Genomic DNA, 26,448 nt, shown 5'->3' with positions numbered 1-26,448 from the left:
TTAGAGCCGCTGTCGATTTATCTGTTTAAATACGAGCCCGGAGCGACGCGCGGACCTGTGCGGTTCGAGCGCCACACGCTACCTGTTCCCTTCTCCATTCAGTCGCTCGTTCTTCCTCGCGGGTATCGAGGAAGACGAGAAGGAGGAAGGCCATTGAACGACGACGATTTTAAACGCACGTTAATCACCGAAGAGATAATATTTTATCTCGTTGCTCAAACGTCACCAAATTCAATCACAATTGGTATCTTATCTCTTTTCTGTCTCTTTATCTTATTCCCGATTAGCGCACGGAAATGAGTAATCGGATGTTTATACGTCGATATATATATATAACCAGCGAGTTTGTCCCGGTGAGACCGAGCGATAAGTCGGAAAATCTATTCGGAAGTCTCTCGCTCCCGGGCAGCGGGCGTACGTGTCCCGACGGTCGTATATAATATTACTTGGTAAACGCCAGCGGGCGAGCAAGGGACGAGGAAATTTGCAAGAAACTATATTTATAACGGAGTTCGTTCCGGAACATTGACCCACGGGAGAGGAGAGTTACACCGGCCGCTCGGGAAAGAAGGTGTTCCGGGAGACCGCAGCAACGGCGGCGGTGGCGGCGGCGGCGGTGTAGCAGTTTTTCTTTTTTCGGTGTATAAGCAAGAACCTAAACGCTCCTCTAAACGTTCTCGCTCTCCGAAGCTCTCTGCGATCCTTTTATTTCTGCCGGTTTATTGGATGCCGCGGACGTAAGGACGAAGGACCAGGGGTCCTTCGTGGGAAGGGACGGTGCGGTTTCTTTCCGCTTGGACGAAGGAGCGGACAGCGAAGAGAGAGAAAGAGAGAGAGAGAGAGAGAGCTTCTTTTTCCACCTTGGCGAAACAGCCACAAAGAATATCGAACCTCTTCCTCCCTTCCTTCTCCTCCTCTTCCACTCTCTTTCTTCCCAGTTTCGCAGCTCCGACACACACAGGAAGTCCACTTTGACATTGTTCGTGGACTATCGACTGCGCTCGCAAAAAGTTGCCGTTCATCGGCCTCGGGGCGACGAGCTCGAGAGATTTTTCGAAAAAGACCCGCTCGGCCAGGGTACATGTATCACACGGCGCGGCAATCTCGTAAGTAGTCGCGCGCGCGCGCGATTCTTTTGTGAGAGGCGCGCGATAAGTTTATGAGACGGAACGAGAGCGGAATTCGGTCAGTTCTTCAGAAACGTTAAACGGCGATGCAATTACACACACGGGGAGGTAAAATCGCGCGTTTCTTTTTTTTTTTTTTTTTTGCAATATTATTCAACAATATTTTCTCGCGCGAAAAAGTGAATCAAATCCGTTTTTTAAGCGATTTTACCATAACGCGTCAATATAAATAATAATCAATTCAACCGCGTATCGCGATTAGCGCGTTACCTCTACTGATCACGTCCAATTACGGCAGGCATTCGCTTTCTCATTATATGCGAATATCGCGTACTATTAGATATCGATGGAGCGTCGCGCTCGATAAAATTTCAAGTTTCACAACAGAAGAAGATTCTTTCTCGTATCGCGCGAGAAACGAACGAGAGACGATCGTTTTTTTTTTTTTCGCTGTGCGGTGAAATCGCCGGTGTGTGGGCGTCGGCGCCTATATAAGGGTTGAGGGAGAAAGAGGGCCAAGGAAGAAGAAATGGAATGAGCGGAGGCGGGAAAGGTGCGGGAAGGGGAGAAGAGAGAGAGAGAGAGATCGAAAGAGAAGGTAAATTGCCTCGAGATATTTAATCCCGCGGAAAGGCCGAGGGATCTCTCCTTTATTGGCTCGGCGAGTGAGCAACGACAGGCGAGATAAGTTTCCCGTCGTCGGATCGATGGCCAATCGCGTTAAGCGATTTTCGCGCCTCGTTATCCTTTGTTTCCATCCGGTGGACGGTCGACTGCATCTCGTCGAAAGCAGCGGCAGCGGCAGCGGCAGCAGCGGCGGCGGCGACGTCGACGACGTCGACGACGACGACGACGCTCCTTCGTCTTTCGTGACGTCGAAGGATCGATCGTATATTGCGTCGCGCGCGCGTTTCCCACTCCTTTCTCTCTTTCTCTCTCTCTCTCTCTCTTTCCGTCTGTCTTTCTCTTTCTCGCCATCTACGCGAAGAATCGCCGACTTTCGCATTCTTCAATGCCAGGGGGAAATTATCGGGGGAGTAAACTGTGTCCTGAAGAGCGCGACTTCGCCTGACTTCCCGATAATGACACGACGACGGGATGGAGTAAGAGCGATTTTCTCAATTGAGACACCCCGCGCGACTTTGCTCGCCCCCGAAAGTCGCGCTCGTCTTCTATCGTCACGAATTAATTAGATGTCTCGAGGAAGAGCATCTTCGATGTCTTCTATTTATACAAATCACGTGCGTGAACGTATTTTTGTATCAAAATGTTGATGCGTTTTTAAAATTGTTTTATTTTTATTTGTTCCACCGTTGAATCTCTTTATTTTTGCGCTTTCTCGTTACAAGTCTTGAAACAGAAACGTCATCGAGCGACTATTAACATTTTCACGTGCATAATTCCTCTCGCGAGAATACTCTCGCGAATCAAAACAAGGATAAGAACGAGATGACGACGCGACGCAGCGTTCGACGACGTCATTGTCGCCGACGTCGTCGTCGTCGTTGTTGCCGTTTTCAACCCGTCGCGCGACACAGCACACAGTACCGTAGACACAGAGAAGTGTCTGAATTAAGCTCCATTTTCATAGAGAGAGAGAGAAAGAGAGCGCGCGCGCCGCGATTGAATTGCCACCCGCTTGGCTTTTCGCGCCAAGTGCTTTCGGAAATTAAGCGACATTGTGCCTTAACGAATGGGATTCACGCGAACGCAGTCTACGTCCTACGTCCTGTCGAACGGCAACACCGGAAAATTCGCTCAGTGAAGACGCAAGAATGGAAGAAAAGTGGCAAACCGTTCCGGGTGATGCATTCGCAACACACCCGACGTGGAGAGAGAGAGAGAGAGAGAGAGAGAGAGAGCGAGGGTGCGGGGGGTAAAATCAATTTCAAAAATAATCCTCAGGCTCTTGTTCTGCAAAGTAACAAGTCGTATTGCGTGTCAATAAATATTGTACGACGAAATACGTTCAATTTGCCGCAAAAGAAAGCCCGGAACGTCTCTCCGGTTTTATTGGGGTAAAAAAAAAAAAAAAAAAAAAAAAAAGAAATCACCGTCGCGACGACGCGAAAAGGCGACGCTTTTTACAAGACGAAAAAAGAAGCAAGAAAAAGACTCTTCCTTTTGTCGAAATAAAAGCGACACTTCGTGACTGTGAATTGATATTGCACGCAAAACTGTCGCGGGATTAACAATTACACGTCGTGTTATTTATCATCACCCTCAGAGTTGAGACTCGGCATCGCCGACCGCGTGTAAACAAATTCGCGCTCATTGTTCAAATATCATCTAACATCGTGCCCTCTCTTTCTCTTTTCTCCCTTCTTCCTGTCGCACCTTCCGCTGGCAATTTATTATCGTTTTCCATAAAGGGAGCGAAAGGTACTTGACAGCAAATTTGTGTCCCTCTTTCTCTCTCCCCCCCTCTCTCTCTCTCTCTCTTTCTCTCTCTCACAAAAGAGATTTAATACAAAAGACGCGCGAAGAGAGCACAAAGTGGAGGTTCATGCCGGGAACGGAGAGGCGAATATCCTCTCCCGCGAGGCGTTATTGCTCCGGTGGCGAGTTCATGGCGGTTAATGGTGGTGGTGGTTTACGGCGGTGGCCACGGTGGTACCGCCGGTCTCGTAGCAAGCAATATCTGGTCAGTCACGTAGACTGACCTCAGCACCGGAGCAATAACGACGCCCGTCTGGACGTTTCGCCGCCGCCGCCGCCGCCACCGCCGCCGCCGCCGCTGGCGACGTCGTCGTCGCGTACGTAGAGTAAGAGCGGGAAGTTGCTGTCGCGAACAGCGTTCTTTTCAAGTGATTTTTACCTCAACGCGAGACAGACGCGCAAGTCTCTCCGTTGATGGAGAAGCGAATTTGAAGTAATTGCGTATTTTGATTTTATCAAATGAATTACAAATTACTTTATTTTTTTCCCCAGCTATTGATTGCAAAAGTCTCAGAAGTAAATTGCTTCAACAAATTAACGTAATCGCTTTTGCTATTTGACGTACATCAAAGATAACTGCGTTTTTTCTTTGCATTTCCCGCGTATTTTTTATTCCAAGACGGTTCAAAGGGGGAAAAAAAATTATAAGCCTTTTCATATTGCGTGTCGACTTTGTAACAAGTCGATATTATTAAATAATGATGCTAGAGAGATTGTTGTATTGCAAACGACGCGGACACGCACGTGAAAATTTATGAAATCTTAAAGCGATAATAAAAGAGCGCTTTTTCTTCATATACGCGCGAAAGGGAACGAACGTGGCGTAAGAAGTGGCGCAACTCACCGTACATCTTCCCTTCGTCGGAAAGGATGATTTTGCGTCGACCGCATGGCGGATATATGGTAAGAGCTTCCTGGAAGCTCTGTTCGATATCCGGCGACCACACACCCTCCGCGTCCGCTCCCGACAGCTCCTTCTCGTCCTGGAAAATACGGGTTGGTATTATCTAGCGCGGTCTGGAAAAGACGGATTCTAATTGCGACAAGTCATTCATAGTCACATGCGCTCTCAACTTTCAAATAAAACTTTCAGCTTTCTGCGAAAAAATAAATAAAAATAAAACAAAGTAATTTTCAACAAATTTAAGCTCGTCGTAGTATATCGAACTAGCGACGATTTGTTTGGCTCAACGTGAGCTTGCTGTTCGCGCAAATAAATAATTTTTATTTATTTAATTGTGTGTGAACTAATAAACACAATAATTCAAATTGAATTCGAGAGATTCGCGTTTGACGTCTGGCCAAGATGTATTTTTTGCAATGAATTGTTTAAATTTCCGTGAGGGAAGAGTTGGAAATTTTTATCTATACGTGTGTGTGTGTGTGATGCAGATCAAGCGTTTTAGAATTTTCAAATTATTACGTGTATTAATTTGCGCGCTTAAATAAATAAAAAAATATATTTTGCACAAACAGCACACTGGGTGTTGCAGTGGCCAAAATAATTTTCTTTCAATCTTTAAACAATTGAATCTCGGTGAAAAAAATCCTTATCTCTCTCGTCCCCCGAACTATTTTTTAAACCTTGCAATATATTTCTTTAAAATATAAAACTCTTTTACGAATCATCGAAAAATATACTGGTGCTATCTCAAGCTGATAAATATAAGATATAAAGGAACTCTTGATTGTCTCTATATTAAAATGTCACGAAATGTCAAATCAATAGAACCGAATATATACAATTGATTTCGAAGCTCCTTATCGCTCATCGGTATCCAGTCTTTGTTCTCTAAAGTTTCGAAGTTGCCCCTTGTGATTTTCGTGCGAACATTCGTCACGTTCGTCACGATTGAGTTTCGTTTGCGGGAGAGAGAGAGTGTGTGCGTCTCTCCGATGCACTTGGACGACCCCGGCACGTTCGACACGAGAAGTTCATTTATCTCCGATTCCCGCCGCGCGCTGACCGCTCTCGCGCGCGAGATTTATCTACCGCGTCGATCGGCGAACGTGGCTTCGGACCTCGGACCGAGAGCTACCTTATATTCCCTTCTACAGAAACAAAGAATCTTCGGGAGCTGCAAAAGCCACGCCTGGAACGTGGACTCGAGTGAGTGTGGACCTTCGATTTTCTCTCTCGCCAAATCGAGGGGATGGTCACGCGTCCCGTTGTCGCTTCTTCTTCGTTTTTCGTTTCCGCGCGTTTGTCGCGTCGAATTTTGCGCCCTTTCAGACGGGGAGAAGGAAGGGGGGAAGGGAGAGGCGTCTCCCTTACAGCATGAAATGAAAGGAGGACGACGTCGCGCGAATATGTGATACACAGAAACTCCACTACGATAGTAGCCGCTCTCGGGAACTGGAATTTCAACGAATCGCGGAGCTTCCGTGCCGCACGAGAGTCGAGAAACGAACGATTATCGGGCGTTTAAGTACCGAGAAGCGCGGAAAGAGTGCGAGGAAACGGGCTTGTCCCTTCCGAGAACCCCGCTCACGTTCGCCACGTTCGATATAATATCGTCGAGCACGCAATCCAGAACGGAAGAGAAGAAGACTCTTCTCGGATGGCGCAAAAAAGTCGTCGATTTGATCTCGCGCGCTTTGATCTGTCGTGCGGATCGACGATATTTTGGTAAATCGCTGAAACCTATCGCGAAAATCGATCAAAAATACGTTTTTTATATTCTGACAAATAAAAAAAAACAAAAAAAAAAAAAAAACAAGCAAAAGATAATAAAAAATGTATCAAATGTCTTCGGAGAAGTTGCTAAGAGAGAGAGACGAGGGGAAAGGGCAGAAAATTAAATTGTAAGGTGCGACGTCCAGCTTTTTGAAGTTTGTTTAACACGTCCGACCCGAATAAACCCAATTTGCATGTGCCAAAGTTAACAAATTAACGCTCAAGTAATTCCCGCGAATTTTCATGATTTTAGTATTCATGATGCTGTTTGGCTCTACAGTGGGAATATATGCAAATAAATTAAAAACACAACCGCGCCGCGCGGAGCGCGCGAATTAATCCTTAACTGAAAGTCCGCGGAGAGAGAGACCTACTGTAACTTTAATGCCGCATAATTCGTCCGCTTATAAAAAGCTACTTTCTTCCACAAATTTAACGTCGCGCGAATTCAGTTACGTCACAACAGCGCGGAGAGGTTAACTTTTTGCGAGCGTCGTATATATTGCGCAAAATATCACACAATAGCGCATTAATTTTGAAAAAAAATAAATAAATAACAACAATTTTGAGACGGTAAGGTTTTATTTCTTTGAGAGAACTCGAAACTGATAATTACGACAGTTACTTGACATCAAAATAGTAATAAAAAAAAATAAATAAATAAATAAATTGCAGCGACCTTTTAATTTCTCGCAAGTGGATCGGATTGTATCGCGAATAGGATGTACGCGAGTGATCATTAAGGTCATATTAATGCAACGAGAGCTGATGTTACCGAGTCTTCGGCATCCGGCCAGGTGTTCCTATACTCGCGTGCCCGGCGGCACTCACTCTTCTCCAGCATCCGTGCTCAATAACGATTTTGAAAAAAAAAAAAAAAAAAAAAAAAAAAAAAAAGCAAATATAAAAAAAATTTCATTCAATATATTTATTTCACGCGCGAACGCGGATCTTTCCGGTCGGAGAGAAACGCGAATCACTGGGAGTTGCGAGTGATTTACGCGATGACTTACCGTCATTNGTCATATTAATGCAACGAGAGCTGATGTTACCGAGTCTTCGGCATCCGGCCAGGTGTTCCTATACTCGCGTGCCCGGCGGCACTCACTCTTCTCCTGCATTCGTGCCCAATAACGATTTTCCAAAAAAAAAAAAAAAAAAAAAAAAAAAAAATGCAAATATATATTTATTTTCGTTCTATTTATTTATTTCACGCGCGAACGCGGATCTTTCCGGTCGGAGAGAAACGCGAATCACTGGGAGTTGCGAGTGATTTACGCGATGACTTACCGTCATTCAAACGAGAGCGGCGCTCTCGATAAGACGCTGAGACCAATCGGGGATGGTGCTTGCGGACGACGAGTACGTGCTCGTGACTCGGAAACGGACGCGACGATTAATAATAACCGATCATTCGTTTCAGATGCGTTTCGTCCGGACACGTAGAGCGACGATTGTGCTCGCTCAAAGCGCGAAATGAGATTCGACGAGGCTTAAGGAGAAAGAGAACCGAGCGAGAGAGAAGAAGCACACCGGTTTCTCTCGAGACGACTACAACCGAGCGAATAAGTAATTAAAATAATTAGAAATAATTCACGGACGCACACATTACACGCGTGCGCGTCTAATAAAAATAATAATAATAATAAAAACGAATATAACACGAAGTAAAATAATGAGAGCTGTGATATTACAATTTTTTTTTAAGAAAAATTAAGAAAAACTTTTTATTGCCAAGTTTTCTTTTTTTTTTAGAAAAAGTTTCAATTACCGCGAGGCAAAAAATTGTAAAATGAAATAATTTAATATTCGTCATTCAAACGATTTAAATCTCCGCGCGAAATATACTCCGAGCGGATAGTGACTAATCTCGTTTTATTTGCATAAAGTTAAGAGCTCTGCTTCTCTTTTTTTTTTTTTCCAATCCGCGACCGAGAGGCGAGCTGGAAAAGCTCGTCCCTCAGGTCACGGCGATTTAATTGAAATAAAAATGGCACGACCACCGTCGCGACCAACCGGCGCTCTAGGTCGGTTCTTAATTGGCGACGGCACGGTTAACTTACATCGCTAATTTCGCCAACGTCGAGGTTCTTCGTATCCGAGCCGGAGCCGTTGGCGTCGGGCGGCGGCCCGGAACTCGCAGGGGTCCACGGCGCGGAAATGGTGTCGGCTGCAGCCACCGCACTGCCTGCAACAAAACGAGACACATTTTTGGTTTATCACAATTTTTTCTCATAAAAATTCTCCACCAAGCAAATGTTTATGATGATGAGCGTTTATTTTGATCTTGGAAAAACATTTTCTCGAGAATTTGTTTTCTTAGACGGGATTGAGAAAATAAATGAGAAGCATTGATAAGGTGCATATAATGAAAAAGTTATGAGAGTGTTTTTAACTGCCTGCAGTTCGTTTCTATTGTGTAACGCCCTCGAGAATATTCCGCGCGCATATTCCCAATTTCACGTGCGTTATATCGTTTCTAACGACGTTCGCTGCGGAACAACAAGAATTAATTCCGTCGGTCGTTATGCCGCGCGCTCGTTTTCGACGGCGGAATATTATGCCATCAGATTATAGTCGCGAGGGGTACACACACACACACACACAAAAGAGGGAATGCGCGCGAGGAGAAATGAGGTGGTAGGAAAAAAAAATCAGCATGTGAAAAATCGCGGCCGCGAGGAGGTAAAACGACAGAGAGAGAGAGAGAGAGAGGGAGAGAGAGGGGTAGCGAAGACCGCCGTTGTTCTGACGCTCATCGGAGCAACAAGTGTTCGCTGATATCGCGTATCAGTGCCACAGCGGCGGGTGGGGGTAGTTCGTAGGCGGTACACTCCGCCTACCGGGGGTGGAGTGTGTATGTTAAGCCCCCGGAAGAGACCCCTACCCCCGGGACGGGTTCGTACCGCCGGTGGCGGTGCAAATCCCGGATCCGTAGCAACAACCACCCCCTCGGGCCGAAAGCCCCGAGCGCGTAGTCCCCTTCCTCTCTTCCTGTACCCCTCCTCACCTCTCCCCCGTCTAACCCTTGCCACCACCACCGTGGTGCATGTTCGTCGCGATGACGAAATTCATCGGAGAATCATTTGCGGTTGCGTTATGTGTGTGTGTGCGTGTGCGGTAATTCCACGGCATTCAGGATTCAAGATGGGACGAATAATAATTGTTAATTACACGCAGATATTCGCGTTACGCGCGCCACTTTATGAATTCGGGAAAAAGGTTCAAGGGAGAAGATCGAGGAACTGTCGATCGAGTCCGGTCGACCGATGCGGCTGAAAATTGTCGGGACATTTGGCTGATTATTTAATTTCTTCTTACGAAAAACAATAATTAGTCGATATCTTGTGAAGAAATCGTACGCTGAGAAAAAGGTATTTAATTTTTCTCTACATAATATTATTCATTTTACACATAAATCTCTTAGAACGTATTGTCAACCCCTTATCAGGTAAATTCTCGCTCGGTTCGCAAATAAAGGACACTATCCGCGGTACGATATCCCCCGCGCGCTTTAATTCTCGGCGTGTACCTATGTGCGCGCGTTTCTCGCGAGCGACCCGCAATCATACGACGAACGGTCGCGCGGTTAACGGTGAAACACGCTCGCCGTGAGCCCACGCGAGTGCAGTATGCAGCCGGAAAATGAGCGGCGGCTTAATAGAGACGCGAGGTGCGGTTGCGTACTCGCACGTGCTGGGTCGAGTGCGCATTGCCGGGACGGCAGAAGACATAGATCATGGCGGATGACGTATGCTTGCATTCGGCGTTCTCTCCGACGAGAGAGAGAGAGAGAGAGAGGGAAGTTGCGGAGGTTCCGCAAGGGATGGAAATGTGCGGATGAAGGATAGGGTACGATCACAGACCAACCGTGATAGGGTGCAGGAACTTGGAGTGGGAGACGCGCCTCTAACCGGCGAAACCTCGGAATGTCCTGGCCACTACTACGATCTCGCGGACGGGAGAGATCGCGGACGTGTGCGCGTCCTTCTCTATTATCCGCAGGCCGCCCCGGTGCCAGATATTACGCTGCTAGATTTCCCGGGGCCTCGTTGAGTAATGATCGAGTCGCGCGGCAAATTTTCGGACCGCGAAGTGGACGAAGAGGGGTAAGCACGCGCACGTCGGTCGAATAGGTCGGATTCTCAGCGAATGGTTTCGGTTTGCGAGCTGCATATAAAACGCTTAATTCCGCGCTACATTGACGGTTTTTTTTTTCATTTCTACATTGAAACGCATAATGCCCTCATTTTTAAATACCTTTGCTATACACCGAGAAAAAAGTTATATAAATCAAGTAAATATATTTTCTTAAAACTCTTTCTCTCTCTTTTTGCTTCTGATAGAAGGGATTATCTAAACAAATTATTATTTCATTACCTTTAAATAAACTATATGCATATTAATGCACTAATTCAGTAATTTATCCCTCTATATTTTCTACGTTCCAATTACTCTTTCATAAAATATACTATTATTTATTAATTAATATGATACTTTGAAACTTGATATTATATTATTTAGTAATTGATATTATGTTGCATATTGGTTTTTCAAAACTTCAAAAATTTTTTATTCTAATTAAAAATACAGGTTTAGTAAATATTTTATAAAATTAGACTATAAAAATAATTAAAAATTTATGTATTCTTGATATACATATTCCCAGTGTAATAAACATTTAAATTAAGAAAATAAACGTTTCGAATATACAAATAAAGTCATTACTATCGACCAAATAAATAAATAATCTTGAATAAAATAAAACGGTGTTTATTTCAAGATAGTTCTTCCTTCGAGTGTATTAATTGGAAACGTAAGAAAATATCTAAACTAAACTACTTAAACTAAAAACATTAGAAACTATTTAACTTAACTTTGTTACACGAGACTACGGAGATTTTATTCGAACAACAAGTTGTTTTAATTCAACTGTATTACTTTCCGCGCGCGCGCTATTTACTTTATAATACCAATTCAAACTCTTTAGACTATTGAATTACTGGATCTCGGCGGAGATTCTGCTGAAATGAGAATCATGGGCGATGCAAAGCGCGCGGCGAGAGGTTGCGACAATGCGACGAATGAAGAAACTTTCGAGAGAACAGAAGTGGACGTTTCGGAATGCCGCGGACATGCGCGACAATGAGATCAAGACCAAGTCCATCTTTCAACGCGTCTTTGGAAGTTTAGTTTCTCGCTACATACATCGCGCGCGCAAGCGAACACCGGAAATATCGCGTGACTTTACAGGTTAAAACGCGCGAAATTATTTTATCGCGCAAGCAAAACTTCTCTTTCTTATTGTTTAACAATTGTGAGATGAAAACATCCCATGAGGTTTTTTCTCACAGAAATAAAGAATATCGCGAAGTCCGCGAAGAAATTAACGAACGCGCGACTCTCGTCTTCGACTGTGACTGATCTTTCGAAGAACAAATTTGTCATCGGAAACATCACGCCGAAGGAGAGACGAGATACATAACGTCCTCGTTTGCTTTATCCTTGAGCGATATATACGGACGCGTGTATCAGCTGCACGAATCTCCACATGGAGGGTAATAAATGCCCGCGTTCGTGGGCGGTAGTGATAGTGGCACTGGCTAAGCTGTAAATTTGGCGTATAACCATTCGGGGGTGGCTCGAGTAGGCCAGATCTGTCCTCTATCTACCTATCTATCTATCTATCTCACTCTCTCTCTCTCTCTTTCTCTTTCCTTCGTCCTTCCTGCTTTTCGGAGAGGTCGAGACGGAGGGAGCGAGACGAGAGAGACGGGGGTCGTAGAAGCATTCATAGCAGGGACCAGAGGGTGGCTTCGGTGGAATGCGTCCCGTTTAATATCGCGGAACATTATATATCGCCTCTCTTGTCCCTACGTTGCCCCGTAACCGGCGAGAGCGCGATATAACACGCGCGCAAACACACCCTCGCGCGCCACACAGGGGAAGAGGGGAGGGGTGCACACGTACGTACACACGGCGCCGCATACGATCCCGCTACTATCCGATAACGCACTCGTAGGTCCACTGGCGGGACCTTTTCATAACGCCGGCGGAATCTTTTGCGGGACGTTGATAGAGTTATTTTTCACCGACCGCGTGAAAGCGGAACTCCAATTCAGCTGTTCCCGCAGTTTTCCATCCCGCGCGCGCGCGCGGGACTCGAGCCTCTAATCCGGTCAAGTGCGCTTCGCGAGTCTACAGAGACGACGCGATGCAATATATTCCAGGCCGACGCGCGAATTGAATTATACGAGATTTAAATAAAAAAAAAAAAGAAAAATTCTCATAAAAGAAATTCTAAGAAGTAAAATATATAAAGTGAAATGACATTGCGTTGATGAGACAAAATTGTACAATTAAATATATTTTCGCGCGCGAGAATCAATTAAATCGCGCGCAAAAAGTCGTCGGGGAAATGTCTGGGGAAAATTATTTGTCATCTCGGCGCAAAAATTGATCAAGAGACGACGCCCGTCGCGTCGTGCTTTTATGCGAGCCATTAAGAATTCTAATCGGTCCCGTGGCACGAGCCACGAGTCTCGATATTATCGAACGATTATACGCTGCACCCCGGTGCAAAGTAAAAGGTTCGTGAGAGAGCCCGCGTGTTCTCGCGATATAGCTGAGGCTTTGCAAATCGACCGCGACGAATCGGACTTAATCGGCGCGCCTCCCGTTATATGGCTTAGATAAAATATCAGCGGAGAGGCACGAGCCGTGCGTCGGGACGACAATTAAGCGGGGAAAATTATTGCGCCGTGTTAATGCGTTCGTGATTTTAACGCGGATGCGAAACAACATCGAGTCAATTAGGCGCAATTGAAAATGACGCGAAGACAATAGTCGCGAGTCAGTTCTGTGAAAATTCCGTCATTATTCTCCGGTAAAATTTCGTTTCGAGAACACATTTGTGAAATTATTACGGGTTTGCAAAGCTAAACTTATGAAAATTCAAATTTATCCAAAACTTGTCTCAGTTTAATACGCGTGTGCAATATTAATTTTGCATTAATGATATTAGCTACTACATCATGGCCAGCAAGAAAAATTTGCAAAGCCTATTGAAATTTTTGTTTTGCCAACAAACGTCATTTTTTGATGAAACAAAAAATTCAGTAGACTCGACAAATTTTTCTCGCCGGCCGTATAATAGCGAAAAACCGTGTTTTTCCGCGTATAAATTGTTTGTGCCGTAATTAGAGATTTAGCAAGAGGATACTTCAGTCGTAAACGAGAGAAAACCTGAATATAAATGAAATGACGACTTCTCGCCTGGAGCTGTTCAATTTCTTTCGTCACAACCAAAAAAAGAAACCCCCTTTCCTTCCCCCACCCGGTGTTCACAGGTGCGCGTTTATACGAGACTCGCGCGCACGAGATAGTGATTAATCTCGGCCCTCGGTTCAATGGAAGCCAGCGAGCTCGATTTCCGCTCACATCGTGTTCTCCGCGCACTCAGGCGTAGAGAAAGAGAGAGAGAGAGAGAGAGAGAGAGAGAGAGAGAGAGAGAGAGAAAGAAGAGCACCAAGTGTGGTGGTGAATCATCTCCCCCGCGTTTGGGAGCTCCGAAACGATTGAAAAGAAAAAGCGGAGTAAACGCGCCGTGGCGCGCGGCGGGGAGGGAACGGGATAAAAATAATAAACGCACTTGAAGCTTTTCGCGAGAGAACGCGCAATAGCGCGAGGGACGGGAGAAGAGAAGAGGGGGGGAGAGGGGAATTCGAGAAGAGGGCGGTGAAGAGAATCCGCGAGGGGAGAGAAAGGGAATCGCGCGGAAAATATTGGCAGATCCCCGGAAGAGAGGAACGAAACAATGCGATTTTCCCGAGAGCGTTCCTTTTTAATTCTTGGCGAAAGAAGAAAAAAAACACAACACACAATAACACGTGCGCGCAACGAGCGCGAATTGCGTATCACAGCCGATGTGATGCGGGAGCAAGCGCATCCCACAACCCGGGATGCGCAGAATGGGATCCCCCGGCGGGGAAAACGAAGTAAAGCGATAGAAATCGCAACAAACGCGAGCCACTTCCGCGAGCTCTTCAATTAGCAATTCGCGACCGAGAATCTCTCTCTCTCTCTCTCGTCGGGTCTCTCAATAAAAATCGTGTTTTTTTCACGATCAATGTGAACCCGCCGCCTTCCTCTCCCGCGCGTCGTCGCGCGGAAAATACATCGCGAACGAATTGCCGAGGACACGATCGCGGACAATCCGCGAAGAAAAGAATTGTGAGAATATAACAGTCTAGCGGGGGATGATGGGAGGCTATCGTCGCGACTCATTCGAATGCGAATTTGCACTTGAGAACGAGATCCGCACGATTAGCGAAAAACCGCGCGGTAATTAGACGAGATTGCTTCGTTAGGCCGCGCACGGTAAATTGAAACGAGATCATTTTCTTGCAAAGATTTTTCGCACGTGAGAAGAGGATCCGCGAAAAAAAAAAATCTCTCCAGAATAAATATTCAACGTAGTTGTCTCTCTCTAGTTTTCTTCTCGTTATTATTACGTGGCTATAAATCGCGAGACAATGTAACACGCGACTCGGCGAAATATAATAACGTTTTCCTTTTTGCGTACACACGGAACAACCACTCGTCCAAATAACTTGGACGATATAACGAGCGAAAAAATAATTTGCGCGAGAAAGTGATGCCGCGTTTGTGTCTCGTTATAAAGTAAATCAGGAATATATTATACATATATAAATCGGACGCGATTCGAATCCGCGCGCGCGCGCGTTTCAGGGCTACATTTGCTTGCCGCCGTATTGTCGCTCGCAATTAGAGGGATTAATTTACATACTGCGGGATTAACCGTTCGGCCATGAATAATTCAGAGCTATGCTAATGCGCCGACTCCGAATTGAAGTCAATAATTGAATGCTCCTCGAGAATAAGAGAGCGCCCGCGCCGATCTTGCGCTGTCTAAGGAACATTCTCGGAAGGAAGAGAGAGAGAGAGAGGGAGAGGCATTAACCGTATTATATTCGTAGAAAACGAGAGCGCCGCGCGTAAAGTGAAAATTACTTAACCGCACACGAGCGCGAAACTTACGAGCCGCGTAATGTAATGCGCGCTATTTACTTTCGAGACAACGCGCGCGCGGCGAACGCGTAGACTGAACATTTATATAAAAGTTCTGGCATTATGCGGTACAGTCTTTCAGGTTTACGACTATGCGCTTTGAACTTTTTCCTCGATGAGGGAACGTACAAAGTCATAAAGGTGTATCTTGTAACATCTCGAGATTAGTTTTGCGAATGAAACAAAATTCTCAAATGTACATTGCGCGCACAAGTGATCAAAATTATTCGGAGATTTTTCAGATTATTTTTGTTTCGTTAATGTTTAATATGTTTTTGAAGAAGAAACGTCGCTCTGAAAATATACATGTATGTTTGTGTGTATATAATATCCATTTCGTGATATAATAATACTTTATATAATACACACACACACACACAGATATACATAATATAATAATATAATAATATAATAAATTAATGTAATATTAATTAATATTATCTTACTAATATTAGTAAAACAATTTATACTAATATTATTGTTCGTTTATTTTTATATATTACATATATTTTATATATGGTACAGGTATTTATATATATGTATATATGCAAAATAGATATAAATATGTATTAAAAGATGGGTATATAACAGAAGTGCCATGCGACTTGGAAATCGCGTCGTGAATACATTATATTCGCGACGTGTAATTTCGTCTCCTCTCCCGCGCGCGAACCGAAATATGTTAAGGTTAAAGCCGGAATATAATCGCCGTGTCGCCGAAATAATCGGCGAGGTGGGTTCGAAATTGGAACGAGAGACGCGGGAATTAATATCGAATCCTCTCGCGGTTCGCGCGTAATTGCATCAGCGTCTATTCGCGTGTGCGCGCGCGGCTGGAGTTAATACGGTTTTAATGACAAATAATGCAATCCTCCCGCCAAAAACCGCAGAGACATTGCCGCGGTAATAAGCTCTCGAGACGCGGCAACCAGGTAGGTAGGCGAAGGAAGCGCAAGCCCCCTCCCTCTCCGTTTGTGTGTTCGGGCAAACACGAACGACGATGACTTAGCGAGCAGGAGGAGCTCGAGAGCGTGACGGAGAAGCAGGAAAATCGTCGAGAGGGCAGTGTCAAGGAAGCATGAAGATGAGAATCGAGGATGGAGGCAGCAGAAGGATGAAGAGGTGTTGACAAACTCTGTTGGAAAACTTGAAGACGCGTAATCCGGAAATCACAACTTATATTCTTTGTTGACTAAATATTTTCTTTTTTAATCCTGTTTAATTATAATATAAAATATTAACTTTATACTTCTACGATCGAATAACATCGTCGCAGTTTTTTGTAAACTCTTTTTGTCCGAATAATCGGCAATTTCGCGATTCGTCACAGAGACGCGAGGCAATCAAGTCATCCTCTCTCCCCCAATTTCTTCGCCCTCGAGCGTCGTCAAATTGAACAGCTGATTTCTCTCGACTTCGTAAGAGAAACATTATCCCACGGCGTCGATTTACAGTTTTCGATGCAACAACGCGAGCGCAACAACGAGAAGAAATCCGAGGATAACGCGGGGGATGAGAGAACGGCGAACAAAAACCCGAGGGAGAAAAAGTTATTTCCTCTCTTTCTCTCCTTCTTCTTCTTCTTCTTCTTCTCTTCTCCTCCGCTCGCGAGAATATCGGAACTCTCCTCCTCGTTTTCAGAAGCTAACTCGGCAAATCGGCTAGAAGCCGTCAATCGAGCGTGTAGCGTTTCTTCGCCTCTCTCGCCGGTTTGCCGAGAAAACAGCCGCGCGAGGCTAACAACCGGTTTCCGTCTCCCTCTTCTTCTATCCTCTCAGCCCGTCTCTTTCTCTCTCGCCTATTCGCTTTACGTCATTCTGGTTCTGGTGTCGATGCGCGGCAGAAAAAAGAGGAAAAGAAAAAAAAGACCGACGTCGGGAACACGACAAAGCGACTGCCACCTTTCGTCGATTCGGATCACGATTCGCGCGGTTGAATTCACCGGTAGAGATCCTGCGAAGATCCTTGTTTGGTTTTTCGCCGCGACGGTCTTAAACGAGAGACGGTCTCAAACCGATCCGCGTGATTGATGAAGAATTTCAAAAGCTTCTTTGCGCGCGGCGAAAGACGCAAAGTCAAATCCTCCGAAATAAACGTTACGGTATGTATGATTCATCCGCAAAAATTAAATTTAATCTCAAAGTGTTTTGACAAATAGAATTTAAACTGTTACGAAAACGGGGAAATATACGCGCGAAGCAGAAAACGCGTCGAATTTACGCGCGGAATGTGTAAATTTATGTGTTCGAAACAAAACGCGGCGCATTGTGTGGCGTTTCAGACCTATCCTCGGAAATAATTTATCGCGGATTTCCGAGACACGTAACGGTATCTCGATTCCGTCAAACGGCCTCTAGCCTTTGGTATTTTGCGGGAAAAAATCGTCTCGAGAGGCGCGGGGACACGAAAACATCGTCAGAGCTGCGTGACACGACGAGAAGAATTTCGTCGTATTAAGAAGTTCATTATTTTAACGATCCTTCAGCGACGATGTGTATCTGCGGAACGAACAAGAAAAAAGAGAGAGACAGAGAGAGAGAGAGAGAGAGGGAGGAGCTGGCGTTGTAAGCGAGAACGAAAGAGACTCGGTGAATATTTATCAGCCAATATCGGTGTACGTCGAAGAAGCGGGCAGAAACGAGCGCGTGGATGCACCGTTAATCGATTTGCATAAGATCGCTCTGCTGCGTATCTCTCTCTCTCTCTCTCTCTCTCTCTCTCCCTCTCTCGGAGTCGCGAAAAAACGCGAACAGAGCGAGAGAAGAGAGACCGCGCGTCTGCCGATATGAAAGTCGATACGCGGTATAATTCGCGTAATTACGCGGGTGCATATTACGCGCAGACAAGAAAACGCGCAGGCACCGCCGACCAGATCTCGTCGTCGTTTACATACACAGAGACCGAAGAGGGAAAAGAAGAGCGATCGAAAGAGCCTCCCCCAAAGTAAACGAATCCGATAATCTGGACTTCTCGTTTTTTTCTCCTCTCAAATCTCAGATCCGAAAACCGTGTAATTTTGCACCGAGAGCGCGCGGTCTTTGACTTTTTTTTCTCGTCGATGTAAGTATACGCGTCGACAGCTGGTCTCTCATTGTTGTTACGGAGCCGTTATTTTAGTACAAAAAAAAAAAAAAATAGCGCAGCTATTCGATCAAATGGATGCCGATCCGATTTCACGACGCGCTCAATTTTCGATCCTCCGCTGTGACTCGTGTGCGAAAATTAATTTCCTCGAGACGAGAGAGAAGGATAAATTTTTGCAACACGTCGAGAATTGACAGCAAAATTAGGCCAAATTGTTTTATTGACGCTTCTTGATTTATAGGAACGCGACTTTGAGTTCAATTCGAGTTAATTCGACTAATTCGATCTTCGGAAAGACGATCTTCGCGTTCGTTAAAAAAAAAAACCCCTTGCGCTTTCAAAGAGCCAGACGCGCGATACCAGCTGTAATTTTCCTCCTTTCGCAAAATGGAGAGCGAGCCGGGCGAGAGAGAGAGCGTGAGCGTTGCGCCGACTTAACGCGCGCGCGATATGTACGCAAGCGCAAGATCGTTATTTACACTATGATTATTACCGTAATTTCTTACGTAAGTTAATGTTTCCGCCGGTCACGCTAACGAATAGTTAACTCGAGACGCGGGCAACTTCGAGACGCGCGGGGCAACAATCTATAAAGGTTCGCGCTTCGACGAACACGAACGCTGATTTTCCGCAACACTTGAGGGTGAGCGAACCCATTGTCTCGAATGCGCCATAAGAATGCAAAATGCGCATAATAATAGCACAAAGAGGCAAGAACGTACCTATATACGCGCGAAACACTCGCGAGACGTTCGGAGAGCGTTGAAACAAAAAAGGCGACGCGTAAAAATTTTTTAATGTAAAATATAAAAAAATTGTCGGATACAAAATAGTTCAAATGTAACAAAAACATATGCGTATTGTCTCAAACGCATTTACTTGGGATTTTATTTTTTTTACTTAAACTTTGCCGTCGATTTCCGCGCGTCTCAACGAGAAGATCGGGAGAAACGTTCTTCTTACGTAGAGGCTCCGTCGCTCGCGATACTTCGTATCGCGCTGCTCGTCGCGAAATGTTTTGGGGTAATGTAGTTAGACGATCCTGAGAACTGCAGCAGAGGATGCCGCAGCCGTATCTCAAGAGGATCATTTAACCGAGATAATTGCCAAACATTGTTCACCTTGTTAGCCGTTGCAGCTCGGCGCTCGCAAACTTGAGCGGGTTAATAAGCAGCACGTCCAGGCGACGACTACAAGCAATAACTACAGGCGGTGATAACCGCCCGAAGGGAAGACGCGACAGAGATGGGAGCGGGAAGAGGGAGAGAGCGGTCACGCCGGAGCGAAGGCGTCGAACCGTGTGTAAATTAGCGTGTTCAATTTGTAACCGATCGTTTTGCGACTCTCGTTGCAAAGCGGTCGCATGTTCGCGGTTGATGTCTCGCTTTCGTTTTACGAGATTATTTGCCGTCACTTTTTTTTTTTGAGAAATTTGTCTCTTACGCAAACTGGCGCGTTTGAAGTTCAGAAGAAGGACAGTGTTTGCCGTTCACAGAGATCGCGCGACGATTTTTCCAATAATTCTTTTCGATAATTTTTCGTGCGCGCGAGGATCCGCGATTTCAGAGAAGGATAATCGTTTAATAAAATAATGGAATTCTTCGGTGAGAATCTCGGGCGTCGTCTTGTGCTTTCGCAGTTTCGCGAGCGCTGAAGCGAGGATGCGAGTACGAAGGAAAGAGTCACAAAGAGACGCGGAGATAGAGATAGAGAGAGATAGAAATAGAGAGAAAGAGAGAGACAGAGAGAGAGAGAGAGAGAGAGAGAGAGAAGCGAAAGGGCGTAGGTAATTAAGGATCGTAGGAAGGTTCAAACTGGAAAGCAAAGTCGAAGGGCGCCTCTCTTCTCCTCTCCCGTGAGAGGCGTGAATTACACGGCGAGGCAAGCGAGCCGGCAGACAGGCTCATTGTCCTCCGCTAGTTTAATTAATGCAGCTGAACCGGCAGCTCCCTCATATCCCTTCTATCCTCCCGTCCTCTCTCTCTCTCTCTCTCTCTCTCTCTCTCTCTCTCTCTCTCTGTCTCTCTCTCTCTCTCTCTCTCTTTCTCTCTCTCCTCCACCCATCGCGTCGCCAACCCTGTGTCTCTCCTTTCTTCCGCCGCGCCATCCCTTCCCCGATCACCCCGCCGTTGTGCAGTCACAGCGCCGCACCACCACGAGAGCCTCGAACGAAGTACATGCAATCTACCAGAGACAATTCCCGCAGACCCGGTGTTGTTCTCGTCTTCTGCTCCCGTCCAGATTTCGATAGTAATCCGTCAATTAGTCGACGGATTAGCCCGCCGCCGCGTTTCTTTTCACTCGCCGGCCACTCGAGACACATCCACGTTTTAAATGTAGCGCTTTTCCACGCGAGTTGAGTAAACCGCGCTATTGTTGTTGCAGCGTTCGCAAGAAGAGATGTTTCAGATTGAACTTTCGAATTACATTTGCGAACACCAAAAACAATTCTTACGAAAAACAGATCTTGCGCGATAAGAGAAACGTTTGCTCTATTACGTCAGAAAAAAAAAAAAAAAAAAACCATAAAACGAGCAGATCTTTCAATTTTTTTGTTCGAGCGGAAACTGACAAGAAATTCTTGAGATTCAAAGGTCATAATCCCCGATTATCTGGACGTGGATTATCTCTCCTCGATAGAAGTGCAATAAAACAACCGCGCTCTTTTAGAGAAGGCGAAGAAAAAAAAACAGACTTTCCTCTCGGCTCCCTCTCAGTTTCCCCCTGAGTCCGCGGCGCTCTATAATAAGACGAAGAGGATGAAGAAAGAGGCGAACAAGAGGTGGAAGAAACTTAGGGTCAAGGTGCCGGGCTCTGTTGCCGGCTCTCGACTTGGCTCGGGCGCTCGCGCAGCGCATCTCAATGTGCCTGTCAAACGCGCCGGGGTCTCCTCCTCCCTCCCCGATCATCGGCCTCGATTCAATTAGCCCTCGTGCTCGAGCGTGCTGCTCTCCCTTACCCCGCTCAGTCAAATGAACGTCGATGAGAAACTCTCCGCGTTCGGCAGAGCGCACGTTTGATCCGTCGCCGCTCGGCAACGCCGAGAGAGAGAGAGAGAGAGAGAGATCGGACCGTTCTCCCTCGCGAGTAGCGCGAGATGTTATCTCCTTTTAATTTCCATTAGCTTATCGCGCCCAGATTCATTTTTGAGATAGGACTCTTCAAGGACAGCAGCCAAAATCAAAGAAAGAGAGAGAGACCTATCGCATTTGATCGAGATAAACGATCCTTGTTTCGTTTAAAAATGTTCTCGACGCGATGTCGAGATTATTATCGCGCGTAACAGAGAGATTGTGGATTTTTTCGAACTTAGTGCACAAACGATAATAAATAAATTTGTTTAATTAATCCATTAAGGATCGATACGAGCCGCGGACGTACGTGCGATGTAATGGTTTTCTTTAAAAAAATGCAAATTAAATAATTTAATTTGTTGATTAAATTACCTTTGACGTTGTTTGTGTGAAATTTTAAGCGAATTAACGAAGAGGAAACGAGATTTAAAAAATTATTGAAAATTGCCACCCATCCGTGTAGCTCGCAGCTTTTGAGGCGAACTTCAATTTAAACGAATTAAAAAAATTAACGGGATTGTTAGAATGTGATTGTAATTCGTAGATCGATCTTCCCTAGAGTGTTTGTTCGAGATTATCACTGTTAAAAAAAAAAAAAAAGAAAAAAAGAAGAGAAAAATCGACATTCGCGCGAGAGAAGACAAACAGAACGTGATATTCGGCGCGCTTCTCCGCGACGGATCATCGCGGCGTTCGGCTCGATGGGTTCTAATTCCGGACTTAATTCCCGATTATCCCGATCGTTTATAACGAGGATGATTCCGAACCCAGAGAGCGTAACCCAGTTCGCGATCTGCCGCGGGAGATAGACGCACGCGATCTCTCGTGCCGAACGGCCGTTGCGTTTATCGTCGCCGCGACATTTCGCGATCTGACGTTTATTTCTCGAGATTGCCCTCTTTCGCGGAAAGGGAAAGGAGAGGGAGGATGACGACGATATATTGTCGTTTATCCGCGAACAATCAGCGATCGGTAACGCGAGAGCGGTTGGTTTTCGAGAGAAAACGATTTTAAAACACTAATAAATCCTCGTTTTCTCGTCTCGCTTCTCTCGTTGAAACAAATTTCCGAGGCGAGGGCAGCGAGTGAGAGAGAAAGAGAGAGAGAGAGAGAGAGCAGGTGGATGCGCTTTATCGATTTTGGCATACCAGACAAGTTGCTTCTGCTTTCGCGGCGATAATTCGCCGACTCGGGTACCTCGGGCTTAAGTCGCCTACTTGGAAAGTTCATCAGCGAGCAACTCTCTCTCCCTCTGAGCTTCCGAATTCAGGTATTCCCGTACAGTATATGGCAAGTAGCACGGATATCCGCGAGGAGGTTAGCGTGCTATCTGCGTGTTGCGTTCGTATCAATCACTAGAAATGTTTTGCATCCGGAGAGAATGACGCATCAAAGGTACGTACCGCATCATAAGTATCGCAGTGGTTGTATCGCGGATTAAACATCGTCGCGTGGCGCGTTGTGAAATAAAATATTGTTCCAAAACTTGGTTGCTCTCTTCCTTTGTTCCTTTTTTTTTTTTTTTTTTTTTTTTTTCAACATATTTCTTCTACTCTTCTGTGTGCAACGAGAGTGTTTCTCCAGAAACACGAACGTACGTAATCTCGCGTAGTGAATCATGTTTCCGAATATTCCGCGAACAGAAATAAGCCGGTCGGAACGGATATCAGGGAGCTTTCGGGAGGTGTCAACGCTGAGAGAGAGAGAGAGAGAGAGAGAGAGAGAGAAAGAGAGAGAGAGAGAGCGCGCACAGGAGCTGACCAGTCGGGTCAAGTGAAGAAGAAGACGTGGAAGAAGACGAAGAGCGAGGAGGCGGAGAAGGAGGTGGACGGACGTCGGGACGCTATTTATATTCGACGCCGAGGACGTTCAACCCGCAAGCACCCCCGCCTTCCTTACCATATGTTCTCCTTCTCTCCCCCCTTCGTTCTGTCTCTCTGTCTTTGCTCCCGTGGCTCATCTCTCGCGCACATCCACTCGGTGGCGACGTGAAAACGGATAAACTCGCGAATAAATCTCCCAACTGCGAAAAGACCGTCGTCTCTCGTCCGGTCTCTCTCCGCTCGCCCTCATTTTGCGGCCCGAGTGCCTCACCACGGATTGCACACCGAGTGTGCGGAACGTAAACGAGCCGGTTCCTTGGGCGAGATAATTTGAAGAGTCAATCAAGCGGAGAAAACAACACTTTTCATGCGCGACGGTGATCGATGGCCAAAACCGAGTGTCGTTAACCCTGCATGCGTAATTGCCGATGATACGAACCTACCTTCGGAGCTACAGAAAAAAAGACCCTCTTTCTTTCTCGTCGAAAAGAAAAAAAAAAAAAAAAAAAAAAAAAAACGAAAGTCACGGAAGGACGGCAATTGAAAAAAACGAATTAGCTCGCAGCGCCTAATGCGATTTAATGCGCATTACAACTCTCGGCTGTTTTAAAATTAATCGGCCGGACGAACTTGGACCGTGGTGGTAAGAGCGCGCGCTTACGGCAACTCGGAAGAGTTAATTGTCAGATGTTTACGAAGTTTTGCGAACAAATTGTTTTGCACGAAAACGTCGCGTGTCTCTCTCTCTCTCTCTTTCTCTCTTCGAGTTGCGACGCCGTCGTCGGAGCACATTTCGCTCGACGATGAATTTCCGAGGCGCTTTCCCCACACTCGCCTATCGGTCTTCTTCCGCGCGCGCGCGCGTGTCGACTGACCGCGCGACACGCAAAACGAAGAAAAATCGTTTTAGAAGCGGAAGGAAAGCAGACGCGAAATTAGATTTTCCCGAGCGAGATTCGTCGTCGTCGTTGTCGTCGTCGTTGGCTGCCGCCTACGCGGGATAGGGAAAAAAATAAAATCGAACCGGGGCTCAATCCGTCCGACGGGCTCGTGTCGAAGGAAGGTGGACGGAAGAGCAGCAGCGGGAGGAGAAGAGAAGAAAAGAGGAAAAAAAAGAGAGAGAGAGGGAGCGCTTCGGGAGAGCGCTCTGGAGATTCGGTCCTCGACGAGAGAAGCCCTCCGAGAGATCCTCCTCTGGGTAGGGGATCGAACGAGAGGGAACTGAAGACGCGGAGGGGAAGCGAACGCGCAGGGAAAACGGAGTATCATCCACGGCCGTAATTAGAATCCACTTCGTGGAAATGGTTCCGAGGCTTCGAAAGCCCGTCTCTCTTCTCTCTCCCTCTCTCTCCTTTCTCTCTTCCCTCGTTCCTGCGCTTATGATCCTTCAGTTAGGTAGGTAGGTAGGTAGGTAGGTAGGTAGGTAGGTTGGTAGGTAGGTAGATAGGTTGGCTGGTTGCTCGGTTGGATGTACACGCGCGCATCCTAGACGCCCAATACGATTGCGTAATACGTCCGCGCGCACGATACGGCAACGACGATTCTTGATCCTCTCTCGCACGTAGCAGGAAAAGAGAATAATTTCAGGGACGGGTTCATCGTCGTAATTACGGGGTTATTACGCGAAGTGTTTCTCTTTGCGTTCTCTCTCTTCTTTCTCTCTCTCTCTCTCTCTCTCTCTCTCTCTCTCTCTCTCTCTCTCTCTCTCTCTCTCTCTCTCTCTCTCTCTCTCTCTCTCTCTTTCTCTCTCGCGCGCGAGCGCGCGTTCGAAATTCTGTGGGTGTATCGAGACGACGACAACACAACGAGCGCGCGCGACGACTATACAGCACCGTGGAATCGCGCGGCTATTCGATAATGATACCGAAACGGCAACGGGGGATTGCACACAGAGCGCGCATTGGCTCGAAATTAGAAAAAAAATCGCTTCCGCTATTTTCAATTTGCTTCGCTTCTTGCGATAGTTGATCGGTCTCGGTCAATTTGAACAGAAAATAGAGTCACATTGACTCGAAATTAAAAAAAAATCGCTCGCTCTCTTTGGCTTTGCGTTTAACGATGAAAATTGTTGATCGACCTCAAGTCAAGTTCGGCCAATTTTAGCGGAAAATAGAATTATCGAACACACGTGAAACATCGCGTATTCCGCGGTATTTGTCGAGAGAATCCGATCACACAAATTTGCGCGAATTCGATAACGACTTTAATGCGCACAAGATGATGTTGAAGATTGTTATTATTATTTGACAACTATTCACGTCGTATGAAATCGTGGAGAAGAGAGAATAGACGAGGAGAGTGCTAGAGCTGGCGAGGATGACGCGGAGGCACGATTCTGGTTTGTACTTGGCAAACGGCCAGCGCGCTAGGTCGTTAAGTTTCGTGACTTCTAGCAGCGAACGAAGCAGCAAACGAAGAGAGTCGTGTGTGCGAGAGGACGGAAGGGGACAGGACGAAAGGGGTTAACAAAAAGAGAGAGAGAAAGAGAGAGAGAGAAAGAGAGCGGTTACCAGAGACGATCCACCATGACGATCCGATTGAACTGTCTGTCCTTTCATGCGTCGTATTTTTAGTCACACCGTCCGGACGTTCTATCTCCAGGATCGAGCCCCGATATGTACTTGCGAGTCCCAATTAGCCCGGACCTATAAATATTCATTAATCCGAGTTGAGCAAACTCGTTACTCGTTCGAAATTCCATTTCCGATGTAAGATGCGGCGCGACCGAGCTTTTCCAAAAGATAAAACAGAGTATCATATATTCAACAATATCTTTCTCTCAAATTACATTCGGTTTCAATCCCGAACTTTCGAAAAAACACCGTTTCATTCCAGAAATGAATAAACGTCCATAAATAAAACATTTGTTATTTCCGTAGCCTCGAGATAAAATCTCGTCCGACGATTAATCGCACGATCTATACGCGGAAAGTCCAAATACATTTTAAAAAAATATCACGCGACAATTTCCTGCTCTTTGACATTCTTCTGTTTTATTTGCTACTTTTCGTTATTTTGTTTTATTATTTCGTTAAACGTGACCGATCTTGTGCGCAAAGAAAATGAAAGTATAAATGAAAATTATATTTGTGACACATGTCGTAGACATCAAAGACACACGGCAGCTCTTATCT

At 45.9% G+C, this 26,448-nt stretch overlaps 1 protein-coding gene across 4 annotated transcripts in view; it reads right to left on the bottom strand.

Annotated features, from left to right (window-relative positions):
* Positions 1–26,448, bottom strand: part of LOC109852751 (protein scalloped) — a 140,087-nt gene that overhangs the window by 27,434 nt on the left and 86,205 nt on the right. For all 4 annotated transcript variants that reach the window (XM_020424200.1, XM_020424199.1, XM_020424202.1 and 1 more), the window contains 2 exons: positions 8,307–8,431; positions 4,411–4,549 (listed from right to left, as the gene is read on the bottom strand). In XM_020424200.1, the coding sequence (XP_020279789.1) occupies positions 4,411–4,549; positions 8,307–8,431 (264 nt within the window). The remainder of the gene's footprint in view (positions 1–4,410; positions 4,550–8,306; positions 8,432–26,448) is intronic.

The sequence above is a fragment of the Pseudomyrmex gracilis genome, unplaced genomic scaffold (assembly GCF_002006095.1).
Source record: "Pseudomyrmex gracilis isolate BER0280 unplaced genomic scaffold, ASM200609v1 scaffold_35, whole genome shotgun sequence".
Classification (NCBI taxonomy): Eukaryota; Metazoa; Arthropoda; class Insecta; order Hymenoptera; family Formicidae; genus Pseudomyrmex; species Pseudomyrmex gracilis.
This window is presented reverse-complemented; position numbering and strand designations above follow the sequence as displayed.